Source organism: Manis javanica, chromosome 8 (assembly GCF_040802235.1).
Source record: "Manis javanica isolate MJ-LG chromosome 8, MJ_LKY, whole genome shotgun sequence".
In the NCBI taxonomy this organism is placed as follows: Eukaryota; Metazoa; Chordata; class Mammalia; order Pholidota; family Manidae; genus Manis; species Manis javanica.
Genome location: NC_133163.1, coordinates 94,925,406 through 94,941,953, shown reverse-complemented (window position 1 = coordinate 94,941,953; position 16,548 = coordinate 94,925,406). Strand labels below are relative to the sequence as shown.

The window sequence follows — 16,548 nt, the reverse complement described above, 5'->3', positions numbered from 1 at the left end:
GGTCTCAACTATGTAATTGCTTTGGATAAATACATTTTATACCTTCAGATACTTATGGACTCTTGTTTCTCCAACTCTTTAAAGAAAAAACAGAGCTGTCATAAACTCTTTTTGTCTTATGGAAGATAATGTATAAACGAGGTTATTTTCATTTTTTCACTGTTAAGTAATAGTGTAACCAAACACTCCATTTGCAAAACTATTTTTTAATAAGGCTGCTATAAATCTAATAGACGTGATGTCAGCAAGGTCACCTATATAACTTTACAGTCACAAGTCTGTCAATACTTTACAGATGTAAAGGACTAGTATCTTCCACACAATTCTCTCCCATAAAACAGTAGTCTGCCCTTAAGCTACACGTATGATTAGTTTGGCAATAAGAGACACATAAATATAGCGCCTTAAACAAAACAGTTTATTTCTCTGTCACATGAAAGTTTAGAGGTAGGTGACACAGAGCTGGGATGGCAGATAGGTCCACAATGCCCTCAGGACCCTTTCAGTCTACTGCTTTAGCAACCCTAGGGTATAGTTCTTGCTCTTATGGTTCAAATAGTAGTTATCAAATCCCTATTCCAAGCAACAAATGAAAGAAACAGAAAGAATGGGGGTAGAAGGAAAGGGGGACAAAGGGTATATACCATACATCTTTAGAGAAAAATTCCCACACACCATTTCTGCTCTGCATAAATTGACTGAAATATTGTGACACAGCCATACTTAATTTCAAGTGAGACTGATAATATGGTCTTTATTTTAGGTAGCATGTGCCCAGATAGAAATTAGTGGTTCTATTATCATGGAAGAAAGGGAAATAGACATTCAGAAATAATATCAGACTCTAACAGTGACTCATAATTTATGTAATAGCAGAACCATACCAAAAGCTAGAAAAAAATAATGATCTGGTCACAAAAGTTGAAAGAAATAAGATGAACTAAAAACATGCTAAATTAAACAGTATGAGGAATGGCTATGCTTAATAGTGAAAAGCATGGGAGGAAACCTGTTTGCAAAAGGGTACAGGAAAAAATTAAAGTTCTAAAGTGAGGGGAGCATTTTTTATAAGATAGGATCCAAAGGCAATATACTAAGATATACATCAGATATACTAAGGCCAATAAAAAGAAACAGTTTAAATAAGCAATAAGTAAAATCATACTGCTTTTACTTTCCGTTAAGACAATAGAATTTTTTACAAAACAGTTTATCTTTGCCTATTTTATTTGTTCATATATTTCTGATTCCTGAAAGGCTGGTGTTATCAACTGATTTTATTGCTTCTGTTGTATTTCAAGGATATACATTGCATCTGGCCTTCTCTACATACATCTGAAGATATGATCACTTTTGTTGGGGGACCATTTTTGTTTTGTTGTAGTTTTTATTTATTATGTTAATATATGCGAGCTACATATATCATAAAAGTACTTGAACACTCCCAAGAAATCCCAATGTATGCAACTTGATGAAAATCCTCTTTCAATAATTAATTTAAGATCTACAGACAAGCTAGGTTTCTATATAATAAACATAACCAACTGAATGTGACTAAGATAAAGTGTTTAGGAGAGATAATACATTTCAGGGAAAGATCATTACCATGAAGGTTTTTTTTTTAATTTACAAATTCAGGAAAGTTTAACCAAAAATATTAATATAAAAAAGGAAACATTACCATATGGAAAAATAGAACTTTCAAATGCTGATACTGAGATTACTGTTAAATTTTTATGTTATGAAATTCGAGTAATGGGAGAAAAGCCAGCACCCACATGCACCCAAATGATTCAAACACTAAAAAAAAAGTATTTTCTTTAGATAATTCAATAGCTGGTAAGCACTTCCTAACAGAAAATAGTTTTAACAAGATGATAGCTTCACAAATAATGTCTTTTACAAACCTCCAAATTATAATAAACCCACCAGTTTCTATATAACATGACTGTATTAATAAAGATAAGAAGTTGCTTTCTTGAAATCACTACATGTCAATACTATTTCAGCTTATTTAAAAGAAAAGACAAGTTGTTGGCTTGTGTTTACATTCCCTCTGCAGATCTGCTGTCTGTTTTATCTGACATAGCATGTACCATGGGAGAGTGGGGAAGCACTGGCCTGGAAGATCAAGAAGGTTGTGTTCTAGTCCTAGTTCAGCCTCCAGTTAGTCATGTTAGCCAAGACACCCTCTCAAGGCCTTCATTTCCTTATTAAAAACAATAAACAGGTTGAACTTGTCCTCTAACATCCTTTCCAGCACTGCTATTCTAAGGTACCTTGAGGACTCATTTCAGATGACGTAACACTTGTTTACATTGTCTCTTCTAATATATTTGTTTTCAGAAATCGTCCACACATGAGAATTATTAAAATCTTACTTTATATTTTTTGAGTCAGAAACAGTAATTCAGAATTCAACTATAGCATTCTAATTTTTTAAAATCAAAATAAGATAGCCAAAATCATAAAACTGAGCATTCACAGCACTGAACATAGAAAGAAATGTATAATTAATAGAATGTTAAAGCCAAAGAACCTCTGAAAGGGAGAGAGAGACAGAGAGAGAGATTGAGACAAAGACTTCTTATGAAGTGTTTCAATGACAATTACTCCATAACAACTGTGCACTCAGAATTTGTGGACATAATGAAGGCGCATTTTGAGGAAGGAAGAGAAGAATTCTTCCCCATATCCCCATCCCCCTGTTTCAAAGAGGAGAATTTAAAATTACACACCATTTTGCTAATGTTTTATAGGAAATAAATGCCTAGATAAAAGGACAATTTAACTTAATATTTCCTCTTCAATTTGTTTTTTATAGCATACATGTTAATTTCATTTTGAACATGGTATGCCAAATATCCTGAACTTCCAGGAATGAAGTCATGTAGCTCCCCAAGGAATTTCTTCATGACATCAATTGATACATAACCTACAAAATAAAAAATACATATTTGAAATCCTATCATACTATCTGCTTTTCAATGTCTTTGATTTATTAGAGTTAAGATTTCAAAAGACTGTTTTTAGAAAAGAAGTGAAAGAAGAACTAATACCAGTGAAAAGTATGAAACTTGATTATCATCAGGGAACACCTTCCTTCCCTCCTCCCCTCTCATCCCAACCTTTTACCTCCTTTTAAAACACAGATATTTGATTATTCATTTTGACTACTGAGTGTGATATTCAGGTTGGGGATGGAACATAAAAGTACCTACCAAAATAACTTGGAAGTGTGGGGGGGCTTAAAGTATAATCTCTGAGAACTATCTATCCAACTAGCTACTAACAGCACAAACAGTTCACTTTCCCTAGTACAGCAGGCAACTCTGTGCTGCACTGCTAACACCGGGATAACACTCTTTAATAAGAAATAATGGGAAAATCTATATTACTGCTTAGTCAACAAAGTTTTGGGTGTAACTGTGATGTCATTAATAATCTGAAATAGATATGTGTATCAAAAAGAATATGTATAAGGGAGACGGCTTAAAAACTCAATAACTTAAAGTAACATTGCCTTGATAGTAACTGATAGAAACTTATCTGAATGATTATATTTTATGTGTAATGCATTTGTGATTTATACTAAATTGAAACCTAATTTAAAAGTAAATATTGTATGAAAAAAATTCTGGCTGAGCTCAAGGATGATGAGTTTAGAACACCACCACTATCAACAGGATATCTATGCATATAGTTTGTTTCTAATAATAGATAATAAATTCATAGTTAATAAATTAAACCATGAATCCAATCACATAAAATTGATTAGTATCTTTAAAGATATTTACTCATAGTTATTCACTTCAGAAAATCTCTTGAAGTACTATTACTATACTCCATTATTGTTCATGATCTTTGCCTAATGGCTAGGTTTCTATGTACAATGAACTAGTGCAGAAAAATATTAATGTTTAGCTAATTGCACATATATACTGTGTGAAGTTTCTAAAGATATATGTGAGAATAGGAATTTATAAAATAATTACTACATTAATAAAAATATTCCAGTAAGAAGGATATTGATAAAAATATTCCAGTAAGAAGAATAGAACATTTATGCATCAGAAATGTTTCATTGCAACAGTTTTGAAGTAGTTAGAACTTTAGGCTGAAGCTGACAGACACCCAATTTAAACTAGCCTACACAAAGGCAGAATTTACTGGAAGGACATTACCACATCAACGAAGTTGTGAGGAAGGCAGACATATGGCTAGGCCTCCGAAGTAGCAGAACCAGCTCTCACAACTTCACAGCTATCTCACCGGTCTCCAGGTTTTCTCTGCAAGTTAGTTTTATTTTCCTTTCTTGAGGCAAGTTGGCTTTCTTTACATGGTAGAAAACATGGCCACTAATCTGGAGTGCATGGACACCTGGGTGATCCATGAATGGGCTTTCGGGTATATATGAGCCTCTTCAAATTATATGTAAAGTTTGTGTGTTATGTTTGTATGTGTATGTAGGTATGCTATGGAAAGGGTCTATATTTCTTCAGACCCTCAAAGGAATTCATGATTAGAGTTGTTCATATAATTTATCTATCAAACTGGGACACTTGAGAATAAAAACTAATGCCAGGACAACAGACATAAATTCTAAGTATCCTGTGTAAACAGGGATGTGTGTTCACTCTACCTGTAGACCAGTGTTTCAACACAGAAAATATGGGACCTATCTTTGGGTCAATTCTGCAGATTAATTTATTTAATATATGCAGGATATCACCCCTTAGCATATATAAGAGGGGTGCCTTACTTGCTAAGCTAGTACAATAACAACCTTATTGTACAAAGTGTTCCTGGGTTCCTTACCTACTTGGGTTTACTCTAAATTTTATTTTAAATTACCTGTTACCATGTTGTTCACTGGATAATTTTGAAGAGGGAAGTATATCTGCTTTTCTACAACTGGAGTCCTTGTCAAATGCTTCTCTGCACTGTAAAATAAAACACAGAAAGTCATATTTATATATATATTTTGGACTTATTTTACAAATGAGAAATTATTCCAGGCAATATATATAGTAATCTATTAACTCTTTGGTTAGACTTTAGTCTTAGTTGGTGGAAATATTAGGTGTGAACCTCTTTGTGATTCTAAGTGATACAAGGGCCCACATAGTTATTTTTGGTTTTCTTGTCCACCTCACAAAACAAATATTTATTGAGTATCTAAAGTTCTAGGTCTTTTTTTTCAATATTCTCGAAAGCATAATCATTCAATAACTACTTTAAAATTAGATAAATGCATATATACAAATGTAATCTTAAATATGCCTAAAGAAAGGCACCGTATACTCTATTTTAAATAATCACAGCATTTTTTGTTGTTCAGTGTTCAAATAATTGGAACTCTATTAACTAGTATTTCCATACTTTAAAATAAATAAAAAATTATGTCTGGGAAAATCATGAGGTACACTAAGATTCTGAAGTGACTTCTGAATTAAAAACTTATAAACACAAAGAGGAAGAGTGTAAATTAGTTTAACCTCTATGGATGGAAATTTGACAAGACCTATCATGGATAGAAACATACATGCCTTTTGATGTAGAAATTCCCCTTCTCACAATTACCCTATAGATCTCCCAGACATGCAAAATGACGTATGATCATTTACTGAAGCACTGTTTTAAATGGCAAATTAGAGATTATCTAAAAGTCCATTAAAATAAGGGAATAGTTGAATAAATTATAATAAATCCATAAAATGGAATACTACACAGTACAAAAATGAAAAGGCTCTTTTATAGAGTAATGTGGAATGATTTCCAAGGTAAATTATTGCGTGAAAAAAGTCAAGGGGCTGAACAGGGTTTATAATGTATTACTATTTGTGAGCAAAAGGAGAAATGAAAGAATATTTATATAAATTTGCTAGTATGTACATATATAAATAACTGATAGTATTGAATGCCTCTGGGAGAGAAACAAACTTACTAGAGGCCAGTGTGTTTTCATAGAATCCCCTTTTACACATCTTGGATTTGAACCATTGAGTATATTTCTTATTAAAAATAATTAAAATTTGAAAATGGAAAAATAAGAATGCATAAAGAGTTAAGAAAAAGATTTTTTAAAGGAGAGTAATGAGCTTGGGACTTGCTTTGTGAGTTATGTAACATAAGGTTACATAACTTAAAAAAATATTGTGTTGATATAAAAACAGATCAACAGATGAATGGAATAAAAGTCTAAAAATAGATTTCCATGTACATAAAAACAACATATGACAAAGGCTAATGTGTCATTTGGAAATTAGATTTATTAATCAAAAACTGGTGGAAATTTCTTCTTTGCAAAACAAAAATAAATTTAGATCTTCACCTATTACCATACACCAAAATAAATATCTACAGAGTCAAAAGCCTGTTTATTCTGTGACTGGAAAAGGACTTTCTGAACATAAAAGCAATAGAAGAAATTGTAAGGGAAAAGTGATCAATTTAATGATGTAAAAATTTTAAACTTGCATCTCTGAAAAAGCATAAGCAAGACAACAAACTGAGGATACAATGTGACAAACTGGCAAAGGATAATATAGCTATTATATAAAGATGTCAGACAAGTTGATAAGAAAAACAATAAGACCCCAATAGGAAATGGAAATGGATTAAAAACATAAGCTACAGAAAAGGAAATATAAAATGCCAATAAAAGTAATCCAAAAGGTTCAAACCTATTAGTAGTCAAAGAAAAGTACAAATTAAAACAAGATGCCATTTTTCATTTATTAAATTAGCACAAGACTTCTTTTAATACTCAATATACTAATGGGGATGTGGTGTGACTATCACTGGTGGCAGTTTAAATTTGTACTTCTGTGAGAAGCAACTAACAATAGGTGTCATGGCCTAGATGTTCGTATCTTTTTCTACTGTAAATTCCATATCTGAGAATTTACACTAAGAAAATTATCTAAAAAGCAGAGATTTATTTTTAAAAAGATGTTCATGAAGGTGCTACAAAAGTAACAAACTAAAAAATTTTAATATCTTTTTTAAAAAAGGAAGGTGATTAAATAAGCAACAAGATACCTTATACAGCCAATACAAATCATAATATCAAGTAAGGTTCTTTGAGATGGAGAACTGCCTATAGGATACTAAGTGGAAAAATCAAGAGGCAGACTATATATATATATATATACTATCAAGAAATGTTGGTTATCTGAGTGGTGGGTTGGTTATCTCTGAGTGGTGGGTTGCTTATAAGTTAAGTTTTCTTTATTTTCTGCATTTTCCATTTTGACAAATTTGATGAACTAATTAAAAACAAGAAAAATAAACAAAACTTCATGCCATTTCAGAAGATTTTGGGAACATTTGGGGAAGGGAAAACAGCACAATGATTAAAGGTTTGGACTCTGAAACAGCTACACTTGGTTTCAAATTCAGTTTAAAACATATTGTGTGAATCATTTAGCTTTCTGAACCTGTTCGCTTAATTGTAAAATGAGGCTAATAATATTTATTGTATAAGGTTGCAAGAATGAAAGGAAATGTTGTGAACTGCTTAGTTCACAAGTGTCTTGTATGTAGCAAGTGTTCAATAACTGGTTTACCACTTAATGCTCCATACCACTATTAGTATGCCAACAAAATAAATACTTCCAGTAGGGGCAAGGTATATTTTATCTGTGTTCATACTGCACCCTCTGGTGTTTCCACAAAGAAAAGTCTCTAGGTAGACACTTAACCTAAGGTATCTATTCATTATCTTTTGTCTATTTTTGTTATTGTTGTTGGATTGGACATATTTTCCCCAGATTTGTAAGTCCTCTTCATATGTAAAGGAAACCTGCCTTTGTCAAATGTTTTACCCAGTGTATATTTTTCTTTGATTCAGTTCATGGTATTTTTATTGTCATATACAAGTTTAAAGTATTTTTGTGGTCATATTTATCACTCTTTTCCTTTATGGCTTCTGTGTTTTTCAGGACAACCATTTCTTAAAGAACTTACATATCTGGTGTCTTTCACAGTCAAGTGAATCACTGGGAGTTATTTTATTTTTTATTTCCCTGCCTTCTCCTACAACATCACTTAGGATAACCATTCTCTCCTCTATTAATCCCTTAGGAACATCTTCATAGTTTCACCTCTTCTATTCTCATTTTTTTATCTCCTTACCAGTTTCTTATCTCAAAAGGACAAGTAAGTTCAAAGGAGTGCTATCCATAGAGATCCTAAAGACCTAGAATATGGATTCTCAAATTTAAGTAGTAGAATATGTTCTAAAAGTCAAGGGACCATGAAACAATGGTTCACTAAACTTAAAATAATTAAATATACTTTATGCTAAATCAGATAACAACTTAGATCACAGGTTCAAAATATAAGAAAAAATTATGGGAGAAAAACTTAAAATTGAAAAAAACTATACAATTTAAACACATTAATTTTCACATTGAAGAAAGATAGCTACTATTTGATCATTTTTATTTCAATAGCTGAATACCAGACTTTTGAATAGCTGAATATTTGAATATTTGATAACCACTGAATTGGAAAATACAGAATTAGGACCAGATAATGAATAAGCCTTCAACAAGGAACCTCTCTCAGATTGGCCTTAACACAATGACAAGTCCATGTTTGTCTTTTAAACTTTAACTTCTTAAACTAAAGAGAGTTTAAGAACACTGTAACTACATTACAAACAGTTTGGAAAGGAGAAGGAAAAATCACTCAGAACTTCCAATCCTAATAAAATAACTGCTAATATTTATTGTATTTCCTTCTTATTCAAAAAGCATATTTAAAAAAATAATGTAACAGTAATCATAAGTGGGGAAAATGGAAGCTCCTATGGCCAGGATCCTCACCTGACCTTAAACTACTTGATGATGTAACTGGCCTACTGCTAGGCTACTGCTTCCACACTTGCAGGCAAAAAGCTATTATTGACTGAGTCACTATATAACAAGCTCTGCCCAGCGCTCTGGGTGGAGGCAGAGATGAAGGAGGATTACAGACCTGTAGACTGTTAGATGCAGACGTGATTCTAGTTCTCAGCCTATCGCCAAGAGAATAAAGCCTAGTATAAACGCTTTTATCCCAAGAATGTCCTATTGTTATTTCTTGGTCTTACTGAATCTATAGTAAACTTGCCCGGGGCTGAAACCCACTGGCAAGACACCATAATATACATAAAATTCTTGTTTCTTTTCTGCAAAGAGAGTCTAGCATAGTATTTAAATGTGTGGGCCCTGTAATTTGACTGACCCGGTTCAAATTCTGCTTCCCCCACTTAAAAGTTTATATAACTTTGGGCAAATTATTTGATCAATTTTAGGTCTCTTTTTCTGTAAAATCAACCTCATAAAAACACTGAAAATTAAATGAGATAAACACACAGCCAGTGCTCAAAGATATTTACATTGATGTGGGGCGGGGTGGGGGGCACAGGGAAGGCAGTACAACACCAAGAAGACAAGTAGTGACTCTATAGCATCTTACTACGCTGATGGACAGTGACTGTAATGGGGTATGTGGTGGGGACTTGATAATGGGGGAGTCTAGTAACCATAATGTTGCTCACGTAATTGTACATTAATGATACCAAAATAAAAAATTAATTCTACATTGAATTGAATGTCAATGAAGTATATGAATTCAATACCTTTTGGATAATTCTTTTTTGTGCTCTGTTGCTAGTTCACTACTTTCCGTAAGGGCTTTTATTTCATTTGGTATTACTTCATCATGCTGCAGATAGCAAAAGAGATCACATTTTTAAAAATTAGTACATCAATGATCCAATCAGTAATGTTTTTTTAAAAAGCAAAAAAGTAGAATGGCAAAACATTTCAAGAGCTATAAATATATTTATATACTTAGGTTAATTCAATTTAGTTTGTGGGAAAACCATAAAATTTTGTATACACACATATAGTTAACTATATTTCTTAAGAGATATGTAGAAAAGGATAGAATTTTTAAAGTATCGACTGTGGTTATATTAGATAGTAAACTTTGATTTTCTTTTCAATTTTTGAAATTTTCCCTAATGTGGTCATATTACTTTTTGTTTAGAAAAAAATAAGCAGAACAAAAAAGAGCATTATTAATTTAAGCTTTCTTAAAGTCCTTGACTTGAAGATTTGTAGGTGTCCTGTGAAGTACAAATCAAAAATATGACATAAGCTGAACAAATGGTTTCCCCTTCTGAATTAAAGTGGAGTATTTAGCTATGGAGTTATGAAACAACTAAATATATGTTAAGATTTTCCAAAAGATTAAGTGACAGTGACTCAGATACCGATACCTATCACATAATTTATCTATTCAATATGACATTAGGATATTTCTATATTTGGGTCATAAATCTACTCCAAACAATAATAATGTTCCCCAAATTATTTTCCAGATTTACCCTTGTTGTTGCCATTTGATGAATCACCTTTTATTTATATATTCTATGGTTACTATTGTAACTGGCTAATATTCCATCCATATCAATCATATTTTGAAAGAACTATCAAAATCCTTTCTCACATATCATACAATTTCTAAAGTCGATAATCAAGACAGGAATGTTCGAATTTTTTAGTAGAAAAAACACTGGATTGGTTGGAGCTCAGAAAATGTGGTTCAGCTTTGCTAATATCTGGTTATGTGAACTAAGGTCTTTACCTTCTCTTTAGTTTTCTCATTTCTAAAACTGAATTATTAAATTAATGATCTTTAAGGATCATTTTAGTGTTTAAGTTCTGGTATACTCAGTAATTCTGTCAAATAATAACCATTCTATCATCACTCATGTTTCTGGAAACACTGACAAATCAAGAATTAGATATTTTGGCCCTTAGTATATAAGGTCACCAAAGATACTAAAAGAACTGTTATTTTTAGACAATGACAACTTGGAAAGAAAAAAAAAAGTTAATGAAAGGAATATGAAATATATAAGTTAATTGTTTGACTTTAGATATATTTTAAAGAGTTTCTCCCAAACTTTTTATTTTGAAAATTTAAAACCTACCAAAAGTTAAAGAATAATTCATAAGTTCATCAATGGAGGAATCCTGGTGAATACTGAATTAATATTAATATTTTAAATCAGAGCAATTATGGTTATTGAATAGAATATAAAAACCTCAACAATGTAAACAAAATAGCAGAACTAACAAAAATTGAGAGTGGAAGAACAGAGATGGATGATTATTTCTTTAACTTCCTTAGCATGGAAGTTGGTTCATTCTGTAGGTTAAAAAATTAATGGGGGATGATAGAGCACAGGAATTTTTAGGGCAGTGGAACTGTTCTGTATGATACTACAATGGTGGGTAAATGTCATTATACACTTGTCAAAAATCAGAATGTACAACACAAAGGGTGACCCCTAATATAAACTATGGACTTTGAACGATAAAAAAAAAAAGGAACACAGTAGCAAACATTTGTGAGCTTACAAAACAGCAACAACAACAACAAAAGAAAGAAAATTGTTATCAATACAGGGAGAAGGGGTTGCGTCTGTTCTGAGTAGCTGATGTAGTTGATGGTCTGAGCAGGTAAGATGCCCTCCTGCACAAGGCACCTCGGGTGGGCGTTGTGGACCACATACGTATATTCATTTAGACACAAAGTAAATCTTTAAAATTACTTAAAACATAAAATTTATACCACTCTTGTTTTCTTATTATAATGTGATAAAACTACAAATAATAAAAGTTTAAGCACAAAAAAAAAGAATAATTCAGTAAGTACTGTATACCTTTCACCTAGATTCACAAATTAACATTTTTATCACCCTGAATGTCCTCTCTTTTATTTTTGCTGGACTATTTGAAAATACTTGCAGATATGACATTTCACTTCTTAATCTTTAGAATGCATTTTCCAGAAAAAAATATTCTTTTATCTTTATAATACCACCATCACAATTAGGAAAACCAAGATTAATTCATTATCACCTAGTATACAGTCCATATTTAAATTTTCCCATTTGTTCTTAAAATGTCTTTTTTACCTGTTTTTAATTTTCAAAAGTCTAGAAATCCAACCAAGGTTCACACATCACATTTGGTTGTTATGCCTCTTGATCTAGAACAGACTTCCTGCCTTTTTGTTTTTTATGAAATTGTTTTAAAGAGCCTAAGCCATTTAGTTGTTTTGTGATATGTCCCATATTCTGGAATTGTCAGAGTGTTTACTGATAATTAGATTCAGGGTAAGCATTTTGAACAAGACCACTACATAGATAATACTGTATACTTTTTATTATAAAGTCACATCAAGCTGAGCATAAATGAGAGATTGTTCCAATATTGGTGATGCTAAATTTGATGTGTTGGTTAAAGTAGTATCTGCCAGACCTCTCCACTATAAATGTAAATTGCTGCCTTTGTAATTAATAAGTAATGTGTGGGGTGATCATCTGAGATAGTGGTTATATTATTCATTAATGACCCTTGCCTTAAATCAGTTGTTTTAGTGGGAGTGGTCAAATGGGGATTTATATTCTATCATCCTTTCTGTATTCATCAGCTGCTATTCTGTAAGGAAAATTTCCCTTACCCCACTTTTCCCTTCCTACCTTCCTTCCTTCCATCCCTCCTTCCTGTCCCCCTCTTCCTTTTTTTTCTTTCTTTATGCTTTTGGAATATTACTATGGAATCATGTACTCTTTTTAACTTAATGTATTATCAGCCATTACTGTCATTATTCTTTTTGATGCTCCTAATATGGCTTTTGCATAAAGATTTTGAAGTAAGTCAAAAGTATAGGGAAATCTGAAGTAGGATGGCAAAAGCTATAAAACAGTCAATTTTCAGTATTGTGCACATTCATTGAGAGGTGTTATTAAAAATATTTAAGAAATGGAACAATACAGGAATCAGAATCTATGCTGGGAGTAAAGAATTGGTAAATACTGTGTAACAACATGTTACTCTTTTAATTTTATTGACAAGCACATTTTCAAGTTTCTATGTGAATGGAACTACTCATAAAGAAGTCCAAATTTTACTAATGTACTCATGTAAAAACAATGTCAAACTAGATAATGTTCAATAAAAGCATGCCCTTTAAACTCCTTAATCTGGACATTGGTGCTAACATGTTACAAGTAAATATTTTTTAGATTACATTACTTTCAAAAATTTTGAAATGGTAGATTCTAATCAAGCAACTTAATTTACTCTTACCTTTTCTGTCAGAAAATCTTGGTCTTGTTCCCAAATAAAACTACCAATTTTTCTTCTTATTTCTGTGGTAAGAAAAACATATCCAATAATATTTTTTAAAAAGCAACTTTGTAGGATATTCTGCATTTGCATCAAAATCACCTAAGATACTTGTTTAAAATGTAGATTTCTATTAAATCAGATCATTGAGGAAGAGCTCAGGAATTTACATTTCTAACAAACTCTCCAGATGATTCCAATGTGTTATGAGAATCATTGCTGTAAATTTTTTCTGCCAAAATACACTTCTTCGTTAGATGTCAGTGTCTGTAGGTCAGGCATTAATAACGAAGACAAGTGTCTGGTCAAAATAAAAGGCACAAGATTCCTGAATTTGTAGAGTACAAGGGTCTCAAGAATTCAATAATTTATTTTGCTAAAAGAAGGGTGAAAGAGCAATAAGTCTAGTGGGCATGGTGGTGCAGAAATTCCATAATGCTCAACATGTTAAAGGACTATGTCATCATTCTAACTCGAGGATATCAAAAGTTTCTTAAAAACAAAAATGTAATATTCTTCTAGATCTGTGCTATCCAATACTAACAACTAGCTACATGTGGGTACCATATTGAAGTGTGTGACTAGACCAAATTGAGATGTACGAAGTATAAAATAAGCACTGCGTTTGAAGACTTTGTATCAAAAAAAATGTAAAATATCTCAGTAATTTTTATATTGGTTATATACTGAAATGATAGTATTTTAGATATATTAGGTTAAATAAAATATATTCTTAAAATTAACTTCACCTATTTATTTTTATTCTTTATAATGTTGCTACTAGAAAATTTTAAATTAACACATGGCTCATATTTGCATCTCACACTTCTATAGACAATACTGGTCTATGCAGATAATAATGTATGCTTCTTATTCTTAAAAAAAGAGCATGTTTTCATTTAAAACAGATTTTTAAAATTTAAATACATTTTAATATAAGATGCTAAACTGAGAAACAGAATACGAATGATATTTAAAATCAGATCAGGTAGTCATTCTGTAATATAAATTCCTTGAAGGTGAGTATTTACTGATTGGCACAGTTTTTAAATAAATCGGTTCTCCTAGCCAGTCATTAATTCATCTGCAGAACCACTTAGAACAATTTATTTTTATATGTTATAACTAGGTCTCATCAGGGTATTAACTATGGAAGGAACCCAATCTTAGGGATTTCTAAAGCTCTTCTATAGAAGTCTTTTTCAAGTTTGGTTTGTTTTAAATACCTTGCTCACTGGGAATTTGTACTAGCTTCAGTCTGTCTTTCTAGAGATGGACACATACATCAAGATACACATTAAAAATTCGATAATAATGCAAGACCTACATAAATGGGATATTTAAAGTTAGCCGATAAAAAATAGGTAGGATTTGAATGGAACAAGTTAAGAAAGGGTGTTCCAAGCAGGGAAAAACTGAAAAAAACCAACCTCAGAAGCTGTTTATTTACTTGCCCTTTATACTTCAGAGGATTGCTGAAATAATCAATGTGAAAGTACTTTCCAAAGTATAAAAATATATATCGGTTTATTATCATAACGAATCTGCAAATATCAGAAAAAACTTTCAGAAAAATAATGTACAGATTCGAAACTAGCAAAGAACATTTACTGAATGCTCACATGTTGGACTACTTAATACATTATCTCATTTTAGCCTCAAAACAACTTGGGAGAAGTTGCTAAAGGTCACAAAACTAGTAAGTGTTGGATTCTAGCAAGTGAGGACATTTAAGGCAAGATCTCTTATTCACTACTGAAACCCAGCACCTGGGTCGGAACCTGGCACACAGCAGGAGCTCAGTGAACGTGTGAATGAGCAATAGACGAAGAAAGCTAGAATACACACCCAAAGCAATCTGATCTAAAGTCTATTCTTTTCCACTTAGATTAAGTGATACAGAACACAAAAATCACTGATTGAGAACACAGATCAGTCAAGTTGGTTGACCTGGATGGATCTAGCTGTCCAACAGGGATGAATGATCTTTGCTAACCTTTTTGCAGGCATGCAGGAGGTAGAACAAAATGACCTAAAGCCACCGAGTTTTTTATTGCAGCATTAGCTACTGCAGACAGATAGTAGGCATGAAAAACTGTAGCGTTATCTTCTATGTAATCAAGGCTCTGATATATTCTAGGAGAAATAAAGGAAATATTTTAGGTTATAAAATGAACAAGAATGTATTCAACCTTTTAAAAGAAGAAATAAACGTATAGGAGTAAGGAGAATTATCAGTAAGGTAATCAGGAAACCGGGAGGTAAGGAGGTGGGGCAAGGACACCCAGGGCGGTGGTGAGACCTCTGCTTTGTAAACATAATGGGACAGCAATGTGCAGGGAGATCACAGGTAGACGCGTGAGAGGCAAAACAGCTTCTTAGAAAGCTACTGTGACTGTCCAGGCAAAAGGTAATTAGTGTGTGTAAGATAATGGCACAGAGTAGGAAGAACATTTAGAAGCACAATCCATGGTCTTTGGCCACTGATTAATTAATGGGGTAAGGGCTGCTATTCAAAAGAAACGGAAGGTTTTGAGAACACAGGACCTGGTGCAGGTATGAGAGGCAGTGACATTTGGTATAAACAAGTCTTTAAGGTGCCATCTGGCGTTGCAGGAAAGACAGCTGGAAACACACGACTGGAACTCGGGGAGAGGCTTGAGGACCAGGTAGGAGGAATGCCATTAGGAAAAAGGGAGAGGAGAAAGGTTGTCTATTTCCCCCACCCCACACATCCAGGACCAAAACGTGCTCGTTTCCAGTCTCTTCCTATCACTATTTATTAGTGGACGGCAACTTCCATTTCCAACTTCTGGCTCTTCATGACCCAAGAGGCCCTGCCGGTGGCCTTCAGAGTACCTCAGTGTGTCTGGGTGGGAGGCATCACAGCTGAACAAGAAGTCGGCGGCCTTCGCGTCACTGATGACCCCCCCTTCAGCGACTGTGGAGGCAAGAGCATAAGGTGAGCCTAGCAAGTACCCTGGGGCCAAGGCACCAGAGGGGGGAGGGTGCTCGCTGCACCGCCTCATCCACACCTTCCTACCCCAGAACTGCCTCAAGTCCTGGCTGACGCTGCGGCAGAACCAACCCCGCTGCCCCTGAAACATGGCGCCTCCTTGCACACAAGGACGTGGGGGTCAGTAGAGATCACTGATTGGTCCCAGGTCGAAGCGTCGCTCGATGATTGGCTCTCAGAGTAATTGGCGGGAAAAGCCTGAGGCAGGAAGGACGAGGGAAGCGTCACTAGCCGACCGAGCTGACTAACTGGGGAGGATTGCGAACGAGCCTCTCAGCTTTCTCCTGACGCGGCAGACAAGGGTCAGTCACGCTTGAGAGTTTTAAAACCTAA

The 16,548-nt window shown here is 33.4% G+C and overlaps 1 protein-coding gene across 2 annotated transcripts; it reads right to left on the bottom strand.

Annotated features, from left to right (window-relative positions):
- Window positions 1-367: 367 nt before the first annotated feature.
- On the bottom strand, window positions 368-16,320 carry TERB2 (telomere repeat binding bouquet formation protein 2). 2 transcript variants are annotated; one of them, XM_037022123.2, is made up of 7 exons: window positions 16,243-16,320; window positions 16,059-16,140; window positions 15,196-15,335; window positions 13,161-13,222; window positions 9,632-9,717; window positions 4,855-4,943; window positions 368-2,935 (listed from the first exon to the last, which is right to left on the bottom strand). In XM_037022123.2, the coding sequence occupies exons 1-7, from the start codon at window positions 16,304-16,306 to the stop codon at window positions 2,793-2,795; spliced, it is 666 nt and encodes a 221-aa protein (XP_036878018.1). In that variant the 5' UTR covers window positions 16,307-16,320; the 3' UTR covers window positions 368-2,792. The 2 variants fall into 2 exon arrangements, with proteins under 2 accessions (XP_036878018.1, XP_073068368.1); XM_073212267.1 differs by lacking the exon at window positions 16,243-16,320 and having other exon boundaries at window positions 16,059-16,236.
- Window positions 16,321-16,548: the final 228 nt, after the last annotated feature.